Genomic DNA, 16233 nt, shown 5'->3' with positions numbered 1-16233 from the left:
TTCTGATGCATCCCACGTTGCTACTGCATCTTTCTCTGCAGTGCATGGAAGATGCCAACACCCTAGTCATGAATGTTATACAGTACTGTTATACTTTGTGTGTAGACAGGCACAAATGCACAAGTATGATAAGGAAACATGGTCATCAGGACTGGGGCACCAGCAGCCATCATGAACACTGCACACATGAGGGAGGAATAGCCTTCAAGGCACCAAGCCTGAAGGTGAAAATTGACCAAATGGGATGGGTATATCTGTTGACAGACACAATGTCACACCCATCAATACTGGCAAACTTGAAGACACAAAAAGATACATATGGAATGCATCCTTGTAGTGCTGGATTTACGTATAAGCTAAACAAGCTATAGCTTAGGACCCCACTCTCTTGGGGGGCCCCAAAAAATTAAAGGAAAAATAACCACTGGATGTACATTTCCAAAATATAAGATAAAAAACAAATAAAACCTACATACAGCAAAAGTATTTTGTGTTTTGTAGGCTCCTATTTGTTATGTGCAAATGCATTTTACGTAAATTCCTGCTGAAATTCCACAGCTTTTTATGCCACAAATGCTCCAGTTTATTTTTGCCCCACTTTTGTGGCAGTATAGCCCCTCTGGAGAGCAATAACGTGGTGGCATCAGGGAACCATTACACACAAAAACACTAAAGTGGAATAAATTCACCACAAATCCACTCTTCTTGTCTCAAGAACATGTTGTGGAGTACACCCGTAATAAAACATTAGTCTGGAAGGGCCCACAGAATAGTTTTCTTGTTCTCTCCAGAGTCACAGTCCCATTCTCTATATATCATAGCACACCATCGAAGAAAATAAACCCAAGGTACTTACCATCTGTTTATGGCTTGGAAAGAAGGTTTGCTCCACAAGAGGGAACTTCTCAGGACCCAGAGAGTTGAAGATTTTAATTAGCTGAGAGAACTAAAATGGAAAGAAAAAGGATTCATATAACTTAACAAGCACATACATATAACAATTCCTATCCTCAGGGGTGGACTTTGGCAATATGGCAACCTGAGGAAGGACAAAATCTGCTCCCCTCCCATTTCTTATTTTTACAATAACTTCTTTTGGTACATTTGCTTTTAAAATGGATATTCTGAATATTATTATTATTTTGTGCCCCCTCATCTCAGCACCCTATGGGGAACTGCCCACACCACCCTAAATCCAGCACTGTTGTCCTGCCCAAGGCCATCATCTTCTGCCCCAAAGAGCAAGAGCAAGAAATAGAACCTGCGGTAGGGGCATAAAGATTCCTAAACCACTCCTACTGAGTTCTATGTGGAAGCACAACATTGGGACAACTTGGGACAGATGCACAAAACCAAATATTCACAATAGACACTGGCAATTCCAGGAGCAAATTTATGCCCCCCCTCCCAATGTCAAGGCAAACTCCTTGACAAGCTCCCCAGTGAATGGATCCTACAGATAAAAGTAAAGTTCATTTGTGAACAATACTTTGCAAGGGGCAAAAATTTAGAGGCCAATTATGGGCACCAGCAGGAGAAGCATTGCTTTCCTTTCCTGCTTGTTCTCCAAAAAATCCCACCTGTCATAATGAAAGGCCTTTTAACTTAGGGTGCTTCTTAGAAAATTAAAGTGCACATACTCTTCGACCCCAAAGAAGTGCAAAAATTATATGGCATGGTTGTATGCCTCTCAGATATTGATGGTCTTCACCATTTGTCTAAATAAACAACACTATTCCTTCAGGGGGAAAATTAAATATTTGAGAAAATCCAGAAATCTTCCAAAAGCATGTGACAGTGCAAAAAGTCACCAGCAAGCCCAGTCAGAGATCAGTGCATGCAGATAAATAAAATAGCCTGCCATTTCCCCCTGCGATTATTGTTGGCAACACAGGTTGTTGACCCAGCATAAAGAAGCGAGATTGCCTCTCTTAACTACTTACACTAACCCTGAACATCTGATGAGAAAAGCAAAATAAAACTGTTTTGACTAGCTCAGTGAGCAAACATAAGAAGTTACAGCTGTGTGTTTAAGTGTGTGTATGAGAGAGAGAGGATAGACACAACAAGCAAAAGAGGAGTGTATGTTAGTCACTGTACAATTATGTAGCACATTCAAAGATAAAAACATGTGTGATCTATCTTTTATATGCATGCTGCAGTTCACATGGGGGCAATCTGCCATTCCTTCACCAGGTTATGCCAATCCCTGGGTCCCAAACTTGTACAAAGCAGCAGCACATACAAAAAATGTTTATTTATTTGCTTCCAAAAAGTATACCCTGCTTTTCAAATGCATTTGCATTGCTCAGGGCAGCTGTGTTGCATTGCCCACAACCTGGTCACAGGTAGAGAAGGCGCTTTCTTTTTCATTCTGACGCCATCATGCTTTAGACACTGGTGTGGCACAGAGAAAGGCCTCTCCAAGAGATCAAAGAGAACAAATAGGCTGATAGGGGAGGACCTCACAGCATATCATTTATATATTACGTATTTGTAAATGCTTTTAGCCTGCACTGGAATGCATGCTACCACATACCAATAATGGTGTATGAAATGCACTTCACATGGGTGACCTATAGTAGCTTTCCTACTTCGCTTTGGAAAAAAAGATATAAAGGGGGGAAAAAATAAGGAAAGGTAATTAAACTTTCACTGTCTCTGGAGGGCCAGTAGAGAAAACAACATTTAAGAGAGAATATTTTATCCATCTATGGTGGTACCAGTTTGCTATCTCTCCCAGCTGCTTCTCTTTGTCAGCGTACATTGTAGCCTTCTTTTAACGGGCATATTTAGAATGTACTTGTGCCCACCTGAAACAAGTTAATGGGGAATAACAACCTTTTGCTGAATAGTTTTCCTTGCTTGCTTTGCATACCTCAGCCAAATATACTAATTAATTAATTAATTAATTAATTAATTATGTTTGTGTGACCACAATAAGTGAGCTAACATCATCTGATGGTTTTAGCACCAGCATCTAGATAGGTATCAGGGAAATGAATCTTCCAACCATCTTAGCACCAGCTGCCCTGTGGGAAGGATCCTGGTGGCTTTTAATAAGTTGATGCTGTTTATTGCCATTTTAAAGAACATATTTTAATGTATCCTGGAGGGTAGGATATAAATAATTGTCATAATAAGTAACATTGGTAGGGTGCTTTGCTAATTCCAAGTAGCATGAAATACCATCACACTGTGGACAATCTAGTACCATATGGGAAGGTTAAATTCTGACATGGAAGTAAAATAAATAAATAAAGGAAAACATGCTAATCTGAGTGAAAATAAAGAAATAATCTTGTTCTGCAACTCAAGACTTGTTTATTTCTATGTTGTATATGTAGCACATTTTCAGCAAAATATTGATGAGCAGATGCCCAATTTCAAATATTTACTTTGTAGCTTACATATCTTCAGCAGAGTAATATTAATTCCCAAAGTTTGCTGTATCAATTTCTCAATAGTCTGCTATAATTTCAGGTCTGTATTCCTTGCCAGAGATGACCTCAGCAATGTAAGTTGTGCTTGAAATGCATATCTGACCCATATCCAATCAAGTAAGCCAAAAACTGTTTCCAATGCCAATTTGACCTCTTTCATTTTATTAAGCAGTAGTGGGAGAAAGTAGAGTCTATGAGCTCATCGGGACTTAAAGAATCTGGGCAGCCCAATACCATAAATCACCTTATGATTACACAGTACAAATACTGTATGCCACACATCCTAGGGGACAATGTGCGGCATACACCTGGGACTACCACCTTGCTGAAGCTAAGCAAGTCTGGCTTGGATCATTGCCTAAATGGCAAGCCACCTGGGAACCAACCATATCTACATTTACTTGAGTCCCATGATGGAAAAAATACAGGATATAAATGTAATAAAATATAAAAAAATCATGCACTTGGCAAGCCATGCTTTTCTGCCCCCATCCTGATATGATTAGGGGGAAATGGCACACTGCTGTGTTGTGATCCCTGCTTTCCATTCATTTTTCAGAATTTAAAATCTGCTCTGGAGGATTGGGGGAACAGGTTGGGGGGGCACAAGGGAAAGAAAGGGGGGGGGGACAAGTTCCACTGTGTAAGCAGTAATACTTGTGCTGAAGGGACCATGGCCTTGTAGTACTTTGAATACCACCCCATGGATCTCTGGAGAGAATGGAACGTTTTAGTCAGACCCTGACACCTGTAGTGCCAGAAGTCTAAGCCTTTATCAGGTAAACTATTTGCACATGACAATCCTCCACTCTTCCAGATTACAGTGGTACCTCAGGTTACATACGCTTCAGGTTACAGACTCTGCTAACCCAGAAATAGTGCTTCAGGTTAAGAACTTTGCTTCAGGATGAGAACAGAAATCGTGCTCCGGCAGCGCAGCAGCAGCAGGAGGCCCTATTACCTAAAGTAGTGCTTCAGGTTAAGAACAGTTTTAGGTTAAGTACAGACCTCCAGAACGAATTAAGTACTTAACCCGAGGTACCACTGTACTTAATTCCAGGCCAGTGGAAAATCAAGTGTGTGGTTGCCACATGCCAGACAAACAACACTTATAAAGTCCTGAGTTGCCTGTGACAATGTTCTCTCAGCAAAAGCCGAAGGCCTGCTTTCCTCAGTTCAGCTATTTGGCCTATTAGGTATTGAGTTGGGCAGAATCCTCAGTCTCACAGCACACTTGGTGTGCTTGAAACAAAATAACAACAAAATAATTTAGATTTACCAAAACAACCAAAGTATTAAATTGGGAGCTTTTTGCAGTACGGGGATCCTCAACTCCCCTCTCATTTCATGTAAGGAAGCTTAAGAATGACACCTACCACCCAGGGCTTGCTGCAAAAATTGTAGATGGAGAAAAGAGAATTGACACTGTGGACTCCGCCATATTGGAGGCCGATGATGAGGCTGCGGAAGTCCTCTCCTAGTGCCATGCTGTAAGCATGCTGCCGGATGAGAACAAAGTCAGGCTTGAAGGATCTAGAAGACATAATCAGAGGACAATTCTTAAAAGTCAGTCAAGTCATCCACTTCCTATCAGTTACTTTCTTTTTTGCTTCCAATGCTTTTCCTTCCTATAAGTCTAAGATTTCAAAAAAGCACAAGTTATTGTTATTATATTAAAGACATCAATAAATAAAATCCTTCATTTTAGGATTTACGAAACAGAACTGAGAGGACTCCAGGTACATTTCTCACAGTTTCCATTATGGGCTCAGACAGGAAGGCTCATACAGGAATGATCTACAACAAGAACTAAAGATAATAAATTAGGAATGGAAAAGTGTCTTTCCAGCCGTTCTCATATGAAAGCTTTGGATGGCTTTGGCGGCAATTTTTTGCAATGTGCTGCACAGATGACAGAGCAAAAGCAGTTGCTGAATTCTTAAAGACCAATTTAAAGATCACCACATGGCATTTATGAATGAAAATATCTATCCATTAAAGACATATGGTCACTTTTTAGAGAATGTTTTCCCACAGAGAACACAAAGTGAGCATTGTCTGTTTTGTCATAGGCTGCATATATACCATACATTTAAAACATAACCCCCCGAAACCTGTTGTTTGTTAAGGGTACTGGGGATTATAGCTCTGTGAAGAGTAAACTACAGCTCCCATAATTCTTTGGGAGGGGAAGTACCTTAAATGTGTGGGGTATATGCAGACACAGACTCCCTAGTTGATAGAAGATTTCTTTTGAGGTTTGCTTATTTATTAAGTAAAACCAGTGGCGTAGCGTGGGGGGTGCAGGGGGGCCGGCCGCACCGGGCGCAACATCGGGGGGGGTGTGCGCTCGCGCTCGCAGCTCTCTGCCCCCTGTTAAAATCCACGGGTTAGGGGGCGCAAATTACTTGCCTTGCCCCGGGTGCTGACAACCCACGCTACGCCACTGACTAAAACATTTATATACTGCTGTATCACAAAAATACATAGCAACAGTTTATACCTACCTACCTATCTACACCCCCACCAAACTTTTTATCATAAAAAAGTTAAGAACAAGTTAAAAGCAAAAGGAAGTTAAAATCAAGCACCAATAGACTATTGTTGGAAGGTTGCTGGTCTGAATCTTCCTTGGATAGAATACACAAGTATAGAGGAGCTGCTTCTCACCTCTTGAATTCCCCTCCCTTGTAGATTAAATCTAAACATTTTAAAGCAGTTTTATAACTGGAGCTGTTTATTATTCAGGGTGTTTTCTGATGAATTGGGTTCAAACTTGGGAAAGTGTTTTAATATTTATTGGGTTACTTTTATTTCATTTCACTGAATTACTTTTTAGGCACAGTTTTTCATCACAAGAAGAGCTCTGCTGGATCAGACCCAATATCAAACCAGTCCAGTATCCTGATTCGTACAGCAGCCAGCCATGTCTTCAGGATGCCCACAAGCCAAAAGCAGTGTCCGGAGTAAGGCAGAGCCACTGCGCTAGCTTCCCACCAGGTGAGTCACCACTGCCTACTGAGAGACAGACAGGTGAGGTGGTGGGTTGTCCAGCGCATTTGCTTCCTGCTGATTCCCCTGCTGCCTCATCCCTCTCCCTCCTGGTAGACAACAGGCCCCCAACTGCTAGGAACCCAGCATAGAGACTTAGCCCCACCTGGCAAAAGCTATACGCCTTCGAGAGATTATTTTCGCATCTGTTGTGGGACACCTGAGAATTGTAGAACACGAGTGAGCAGTATTTAGATCAGAAGCTACTGATATATCTTGGGGTGATTTGCAGTGTTTCTTATTTATTTTGACTTCATAAAATGTATTTACTGCTTGATTGTTATAACAAACGAATCACACAAACCAGTTTACAAAATAATAATAATGAATAACAATCAAGACATTCAACAAAATTAAACCAGCAACCAATTAACTAGCTGCTGTTTCCCTTTTATGATAGGTCCTTTGATATTAATGTTAGCTCTTAATGTCTCTGCCATATAGGACATCAGGCCAAATGGGAAGGCCTAGCATGCTGAACTAGGCCCAGGGGTGAGGTTCCCCATAACTGCCTCACACAGGCAAGATTCAGGTAGGTTGGCATGTTGGTCTGACGCAGTCTAAATAAATAAATAAAAATTTAAAAAATTGTCCAGTAGCACCTTAGAGACCAACTAAGTTTTTTCTGGGTATAAGCTTTCGTGTGCATGCACACTTCTTCAGGTACACTGAAACAGAAGTCACCAGACCCTTATAAATAGTGGGACAGTGGGATGGGGTTTTTCTCAGAAGGGTAGTAGGAGATGGGTGATTGACTCAATGGGTATGGCAAACCTGTTGACGACTGTTAACAACCGCAATTGGTCCTACAGGAAAAAGCAAGGGATAGTATGCAGATGACCAAAAATAGCTTTAGCATATGTAATAATCCAATATCTCTCTTCAAACCAGGTCTGAATAGCTTATACCTGAAAGCTTATACCCAGAACAAACTTAGTTGGTCTCTAATTTTTTATTTATTATTTATTCACACAGGCAAAAAAGAGAGCCCCCCCCCATTCAAGAATCCCTGCTTGGCTGTCTGGGTTCAGGACCTGCTGTGGGCTTGAAACCTGACAAGCACCATGCTCAGCTGACCAGCATGTTGTGACTAAAGAGGAGATTTGGAACTGAACTCTTTTCTCAGGACTCAGGGCAAAGAAGGGAGAATAAATAATTAGGCAATAAGATGTGACAGGCTGCACACTGCTGTGGTATTATTGGCCTCCTCAGGCAAAGTTCTGAGGCATAAATCCACATATATGTCACTTCAACTAGCTGAGAAGAACGATAATCTCCCAAAGAATGTCCTTTTTCAGGTATGCCTGAGCTAATAGGAAACAACAGGGATTACCTTAGAACAAACCCTGCGATGCACTGCAGCACCTCATGGACAGTCATTCACATGGGTCTTACTGAGGTAACAGGGCAGCATTGCTTTATCCTTTAGTGTAAATAGCTGAAATCATATTACAGTCATATGTGACAGAGACTTCAGGTGTAATATCCTTAGTGTTCTCTGGTTCAAGTAATTGCTGTGATGGTTAAATAAAAACCCAAGACTACAGTGAATCTGAGTCAACTATTCACAGTTTCACAAACAGTGGTCAGCCAAAATTGGCAGCTGCCACAACTCTCTATATTTTCTGACATACAAAGGCTTGTCTCTGACTTGCTGAGCTTTGGAGACATTCACAGTATCCCTCATGCAAATTATAGCATTAGTCCCCCTAAATTGACCCCCCTGCAATCTTTTTTCTTTTCTTTTTTTGGTAGGAGGCGAAGGTTTAAAACTTCCTTCTCCCTGTGATTCCCCTTGTGCTGCTCAGCTGAATGGACTTTCAAGAAGGAAGGAAGGGAAGTGGGGAAAGGTAAGCTTTTTGGGGGGGGAGCTGCATCCCTTCTTAACTGATCTGTGGGAGAGTATGCTATGGGCCATGTGTGATTAAGCAGTGGGTCAGAAGCAGGTCAGGGAGTGCAGATTGCAAACTGCTGAATTAGGGATAGGGGGAAAAGCATGTTCCATGGAGATTATGCATACTGACTGGAGAATGTGCATATTGCCCGAAAAATACACAAAAGCAGTTGAGATATGCATATTCATGAAGGCCTGTTGGAGATTATGCATATTGGCCAGAGAATGTACAGAACTCAGTCAAGATGTGCACATTCCCCAAAGCTTTTGGGAATTATGGATAATGGTTGTGAGAATGTACAAAAATCCTCCCCCCCCCATATGTAGGAGAAGAAAAGATCTCATTGAATGTAAATGATATGTACAACTCTAAATAAAAAGAAATGTATATCATGTAAATACTATTACCAATATAAATATAACATAAATACGATTACTAATAAGTTATTTTCTAACAATGTTCCTATGCTATGTAGGTGACTATCTTTTTGTGCCTTATGGTGCAGATACATGACACACATTCTACAATCTTCAAACTGTATGCCTTCCCTCATCCTTTTTATACTGGCTAGTTTTATCATATTTACCAGCTCTCAGATCCTCAAAATTCAGTCTTTTATGGTACGAGTTCTTTTTTCCAGTGGGAACCTTCTTTTTTTACATAAGCAAACAATTTAACAAGTGGGTTTGTAAGTAAATCATAATTTAAGCAATGGGTCTGTAAGTAAATTGTATCTGGTTATAATGTTAATTTTGTTTCTTACAAACCCCCAAAAGGGCCTGATTTGGGGGCTGATGCCCTCCTATTTCATCACTATTTTCCCTTTGTTTTAAACATCCTGCCCTCAAATATACTATTTATCTTAATCAGCCCATTACTATACCTGCTGATAGATTGTCTAACAAAGATGTATCTCCTATTTCCTTATTATAACAAACCATTAAAAATGGTGACTCAATTTTCTCTTGTATACCTGTTCTCAACATTGACCATATTCTTTGACTTTTATCAGTTTTTTGTGTATAAATACTATTTTTTTCTTGCATGCAGAATAAGTAGTTTTCTTAAATCTATGCACTAAATACAAATAAAACAGGATTCTCCAGGGAATCCTTCCTTGATCTCAAGGTAAAGGTAAAAGGTAAAGGACCCCTGGACGGTTAAGTCCAGTCAAAGGCGACTATGGGGTTGCGGCACTCATCTTGCTTTCAGGCCGAGGGAGCCAGTGTTTGTCCACAGACAGCTTTCCAGGTCATGTGGCCAGCATGACTAAACTGCTTCTGGCGCATAAAGGACCGTGACAGAAGCCAGAGCGCATGGAAACACCGTTTATCTTCCTGCCGCAGCAGTACCTGTTTATCTACTTGCACTGGTGTGCTTTTGAACTGATAGGTTGGCAGGAGCTGGGACAGAGCAATGGAAGCTCACCCCGTTGTGCGGATTCAAACTGCCAACCTTACGATCGGCAAGCCCAAGAGGCCCGCTCCCTTATATATCAAGGTAGCATACATAAGACACTCTCATTTTACCTCCACAACAATGTGAGTTAGGCTGAGAGATGGTGGAAACCTAGTCACAAAGTGAGCTTCATGACTGGACAAGGATTTGAACCATATATATATATATATATATATGCACCATAGTGGATTTTATGTAGATCTTTATAACAACTGTTCACAGTTATATCTCAGGATAATGTTCAGATGTTATTTGGAAAGGGTGTGTGTGATTAAAAATGAACCAGAAGGGGAAAGGGGGCTTGGAAAGTGGATTGTTTCCCAGGATCAAGTGAAAGTCATCTGGAATTCCATATGTGAACAACAGAGTAGAATCAGACCCTCAAATTCTAACCTTTGTGTCTCCCCCCCTTTAAAACTAGACTCAATAAAAGGTCATGATGAAAGGAGGCAAATTAAGATAAGAATGATACATGACCAAAAACAAAACAAATTTAAATAGGGCTTTCATCTTTCCTGTGATTTAACTATCAAAAACCTGGGTCCTGGTGAGCGATAACTCCTTCTGATAAGGAATATGGGATGTGAAAGAACTTTGGAAGGTATTAATACCATCTTTCCTTGCCCTTGTCTGCTAACAGTATTTTTTATTTTTATTTTCTGGCAGCTGCCTCCACTCCAAATGTTTTCCCAATAACTGTCAGCATCTTTCTCACACATAGGCTGGACGCCAGCTGCTGAGGAGTTAAAGAGGGACATTATTCATCCAGAAGATAAGCAAACCCACAACGAGAGTAACCCCCCTGCCCCAAGCAGCTGTTTAATAGCAGCAACTGGAGAAGAGACGGCAAAAGGCTGAGAAAAAGAGAGAACTTTCTATCCCCCCCCGCCACTTTTAGAAGAAATCATGGTGATGGTGACAGATTAAGTCAAAGTAATTTGTATAACTGCATAATTTCTAGACCTTATATATATCAATCTGTCTGGGATGCTTATAGCCAGATCCCATGAGCCACCCTATTGTCAAGTAAGAGTTTTAACATGGGATGAAACGGCTGCTGTGTCATGACTAGCAATATAGCACTCATATTTATCCAGAAAAGAACATTTCAAGGCGGGTAACGGCATTTGTACACTACCAATAGTCATCATTGTCAGGTGCAATATAGATGCGAGGCTGCCGAAGAAATCCCGGTCTTCTGACAAGCAATATTTCAGTTACATTGGCACCTAATTAGTTTCCTGCCTCAAGGTGTTGGTGATGCCATTTAAAGCCCCCAAACACTTTGGGACTCGGATAAATGAAAGATCATATGTTTCCACATGAACCTACCTGCATTCTATAGTCATCAGAACAGGCCCTCTTACCTCTTCCTGCCACTCCATGATGGCAAGACATAGTTAATGGTTTACTGTAAATGCACAGGTACCTCCAGGTTCAATCCTCCCTAGTGTAAGCAGGAGCTGCAAATCATAATCCCTGTTTTAGCGCTATGTCTGAACCTGGGATTGTGGCATGTTTTGTCTTGGCTTCTGGCCATGATATGTTTGAGCAAAACAAACCATGGTTTCTGATTTGGACATTACAAAACTGGTCATTTGAAATCAACATCTACATCTCCCCCTTCCTCACTTCTTCAGCTTCAGGCCACATGCATCTCTCATCTCTTCCAGCTTTGTTCCAGCTTTTGTCGCATTCCCCCATTCCCCTGAGTTAATCCATCCCTCCTTTTCAAACCTACTCCATCTCCTGTTTCCCTTGGCCTGCTGCCTTCTCACCAAGCTACTGATTTATGCTTCAGAGCTGCAGGATCTACTTCAATTTAGTTTTTTGCTAGAGCCCCAAGATCCACCACCTAGAGCCAGTTGCACAACACATACACTTAGAATGGAAGAATGCTGAGCCCAGGAATTTGTTTTGTGTAGCCATTTGGGACGAAGCCCACAAGCCTTCCACCCAAAAATGCATTCCTAGTTACCTCCCCCCTCAACAATTTCACCCTTTAGGCTGGTGTTTAATGGCAGGTGTCTTCTGCAACATGCAATCAACAGAATAATAGTTTGTTTGTAGAGGATCCATTCTGCTTCATTACTTATTCTGCAATGTTTCCCCAATGCTACTGCATGATTGCTACCTGTAGGTGTTATAATACATCCAAAGTGCACAATGATGGAGGGACATATATTGCAACAAAATGTGACAATAATAAACTGGAATATTTGTTACAGAATTTCCGCAGGAAGTCACAGGGTGTGCACTAATTGGAATTCAAGAACTGAGAGTGCCTTAAAACTTTTGCGGGAGCAAACAGTATTGAGAGCGGGACTACGTATGTCTGCTCCAATAGCATCACAAGCACAAATCACAATGAACGTGCAATCAAAAGGACACCTTCTTGATTTCAGCAATATAACTGGGGGCAATTGTGTTAAATGGGAATGCAAAATCCTTGCTGATCAACTTTAAATCACCCAAAGATCTACAGGTAGATCCTATTCTGCCTTCTGCCCACCCTAGGCTCATGTTTCTCTCCCTTCCCACGCACCACCCCTCCTTCCTTATGGCTCCAATTTGCTCTGCTCCTTCTAGGATATTATAAGCAGTTCAGCCAATGGCAGCCAGAGAATGTCTTCAGCTCCTCCCTCTCTTTTTCAGTCACTTCCATCGCCAAAGCTCTATAGTGTGTTTCAGGACAGAGTAATACAATCTGGGCTAACACTGTGCAAAATGTGGATTTGTTTTCTGTTTTTATACACAGCCCTGTTGGAAATATAGACACATGCTATGAAAAAAGAAAGGTAACTTCCTTTAATATAGCAGGTTTCCCCAGCGTGCAGAGTAAGAGAAGGCAGTGAATATGGTTTTATTGCATGTATTTTATTAATGTGGACTGTTTCAAGAATTGTTTTAACTACCACTATTTATGTATTACTGTTGCATTTGCTTGTCTTATCATTCTAATAATCTTGTGAGCTGCCATGAGTACATTTTCTTGGCAGGAAGGTGTGGTAGAAAGCCTAGCAATAAATATTTTTTTTAAACATCATGAAGTTGTCATAAGACCGTGTATATTCAAGCCACAGACAATCTGGAATTCCTGTGCAACAGGTCACAACTGTGTCAACATCACACACTAGGACTGGCCAACCAGAATCGATAGGAAAGTCACTTTTAATTAAAGGATGAATAGATTTATACCAAGGAAACAGAACAACCCTTGACCTCTCCATAGTTCTGACAGGGGCATTTTAGCCAACCACCATGGTAAGAATGAATGCATTTATACAAAAGCATTGAAATACAAACAGAGACCACAGCATTAAACCACTCCCTCCTGGCACTAAGAATCCCTTTAGGGGCTTTGCTCTTCTCCAGGGATTGACTCATTGCCCTCTCAGCTTTTGTTATCTCCTCTTGATCAGGCAGGAGAACTTGGTTCTTTATACCAAGCCAGGCCACTGGTCCATCTAGCTCAGCATTATTTACACTGACGGACAGTAGTTCTCCAGGTTTCAGGTGGAGGTCTCTCCCAACCCTACCTGGAGATGCCAAGGGTTGAACTTGGGACCTTCTACACTAAGCTACCACTAAGATATATTGATCTACAATGACTACTACTCTTGTGTTTGATCTGTATCTTGCTTCCCATTATCTGTACCTTTATTGAAAAAGGCTAGACATCACCTTGCCAACAAAGGTCTGTATAGTTAAAGACATGGTTTTCCCAGTAGTGATGTATGGAAGTGAGAGCTGATGGCTGATTACCGTATAATTGATGCTTTTGAATTATGGTGCTGGAGGAGACTCTTGAGAGTCCCATGGACTGCAAGAAGATCAAACGTATCATTCTTAAGGAAATCAGCCTTGAGTGCTCACTGGAAGGACAGATCCTGAAGCTGAGGCTCCGGTACTTTGGACACCTCATGAGAAGAGAAGACTCCCTGGAAAAGACCCTGATGTTGGGAAAGATGGAGGGCACAAGGAGAAGGGGATGACAGAGGACGAGATGGTTGGACAGTGTTCTTGAAGCTAGCAACATGAGTTTGACCAAACTGCGGGAGGCAGTGGAAGACAGGAGTGCCTGGCGTGCTCTGGTCCATGGGGTCACGAAGAGTCGGACACGACTAAACGACTAAACAACAACAACAACAACAACATAGAGCCCCATAGGTGGTTCTCTAGATCAATCATTGTGGTATATCCATTCAGGTATATCTGTGCTTTATCATACTAAATGCATTATACTAAATGGCGGTCTCCACAGCAGGAGAGATTTAGCTTAAAATGGTACTGAAGTTAGCTGCTAACCTATAAACACAGGTTAACTCACAGTTGTGCAAGGAATAAATTAACCAAGAGATCACCAACAGAACTTTATCAAATCCTCATACTCAGGGCCGGATTTAGGTTTGATGAGGCCCTAAGCTACTGAAGGTAATGGGGCCTTTTATATGTCCAGCTGTCCTTTGTCAACAACAAATTGTCACTGTTTTTTTGTGTTGAATATATGCTATATGGTAATTTATGAGCAAATAAGCAAACTAGTGATATTTTAGGGAGCTGGCTAGCAGGTGGGGCCCATTACTTACATCATAGGAGCCTACACAACGCAAAACACTGTTGCTGTGTGTAGGTTTTATTTTATTTGTTTTTTAGCTTATATTTTGGAAATGTACATCCAGTTTTCCCCCTTTAATTTTTTTGGGGGGGCCCCAAGAGAGTGGGACCCTAACCTATAGCTTGTATTGAATTCAGAATTTCTATCTTTTGGCTGATAGGTACAAGTTTATTTTTACACAAAGGTTTAAAAGGGGGCTCGTGTGAAGGGCAGTGTTTTCAGGTCATTTTCAATTGTGTGAGGGCAGCTTCAGCCCATAATGCCCCAATGGGCATCAACCTAATAGATGTACAAAAGAACGTGTTCAAAAGCATCTTCAAGTTATATTTTACGATGAATATTATGTAAGGTATGATAGATGCCTGCCTGCTCTTGACTTGCCTAAGACTCTGGACAATGAGAGGTAGGAGTTCAGTCTGGAACAGTGGACGGAAATCTGTTTCCTGCCTCCGCACAGATTAATTTGAAGGCTATGGGAATGCTTTCTTTTTTTCTGAATGAAGTTATAGAGGAGGATAAATTAGGGATCCTTTCCAACAGACCCATTAAAAGCATGCTTTCATGCTGACACTGGAAAGCGTGTGAATCTCTTTTCACTCCCCCACCCAGTATCTTCTAAATTACTCCAAGGGTGGTAACACAAGACGGTCGTGCTGTGTTTCCCAAGGGCCAAACTGGCACATGTGTTGAACAAATGCTGAGTGTTTGCAGCAGTATGTCAGAGCAGATATATGTCAAAACACATGCCTTGGGCCACATATGCAAGAATGTCATCCTGAGCACACCTACGCGCTCATTAACAGCCAGATCCACAACACTACTAAGGTGAAGTAACTGGAGTTCAGTTTTTCCTACCTCAGTGAGTCCGATGGGTCTGAACTGGGTTAAATTTTGGATTCTGGACTGGGCTGCTACGCTCCACAATACACACATCATACACCCCCATGTGCTGTCAGAGAAGTTGTATACAGCCCCTTGTAATTGCTGTGAGGAGGTTTATCACTTGTTCAGGATGGAGAAAATAAAATAACCCCAGAGGGAACAAGGAGATGTGAAGTGGGAAGTTATTGGTTTGTGGGGTTTTTGTTCTTGTTTTTATTATGCATTTTGTGTTTTTATCTTGTATTTTTATGTCATGAACCACCCTGAGATCTACAGATTAAGGGTGGTATACAAATTTGAAGAAGAAGAAGGAGAAGACGAAATGTAAGGGATGAGTTGAGTACAAATTCTAAGTACAGGTTCTAACCCACCCTCCTCTCAGCTAAGGGTCTAGGAATTCAGACAAGAAAAAAGACAACTGTATCCAAAATGAACAGACTGAGAAAAATTAAATGAGTTCAGCAGCTAGCATTGCTGTGCACACCCAGACATCAATAGGTTTTTTTGTCTCAGAAAAATAATAGTTGCTCTGTGTCCCTGGATGTACCGTAACACAAAATTCATCCATATGTACTTTTCCTTTGCTATGTTTTTACCATTCTCGTTGCATTACAATGCATGCCTGTGAAAAGCAGGCACAAGCCTGAGGAAATTGCTTTCATGCTAATCAAAATTGTGGTGCAGACTCCTGTAATTTGAATAGAATTGTGTCTTGTGAACATCACTCATGGTCCCAACTCCCTATCAACACCCACAGGCTCTTCTTCCCCTGCGCATTCCCAGGGAGTTTGCTCACATAGAGATGCTTGTATTTGCATTTTGTGTTGTAAAGAAATAAATAAAACTTCATTGTTATCCTGTTAGAATCACAGAAACTGAAACTTTA

General features: G+C 41.2%; 1 protein-coding gene across 3 annotated transcripts in view; it reads right to left on the bottom strand.

Annotated features, from left to right (window-relative positions):
• The window catches only part of SYN3 (synapsin III), a 184755-nt gene that overhangs the window by 138513 nt on the left and 30009 nt on the right, over positions 1-16233 (bottom strand). For all 3 annotated transcript variants that reach the window (XM_081928293.1, XM_081928294.1, XM_081928295.1), the window contains 2 exons: positions 4820-4976; positions 857-946 (listed from right to left, as the gene is read on the bottom strand). In XM_081928293.1, coding sequence (XP_081784419.1) covers positions 857-946; positions 4820-4976 — 247 coding nt within the window. The remainder of the gene's footprint in view (positions 1-856; positions 947-4819; positions 4977-16233) is intronic.

The sequence above is a fragment of the Podarcis melisellensis genome, assembly GCF_964234715.1.
Source record: "Podarcis melisellensis genome assembly, chromosome: 10".
NCBI lineage: Eukaryota > Metazoa > Chordata > Lepidosauria > Squamata > Lacertidae > Podarcis > Podarcis melisellensis.
The sequence above is the reverse complement of the archived record's forward strand: the minus strand, read 5'-3'. Positions and strand labels throughout refer to the sequence as shown.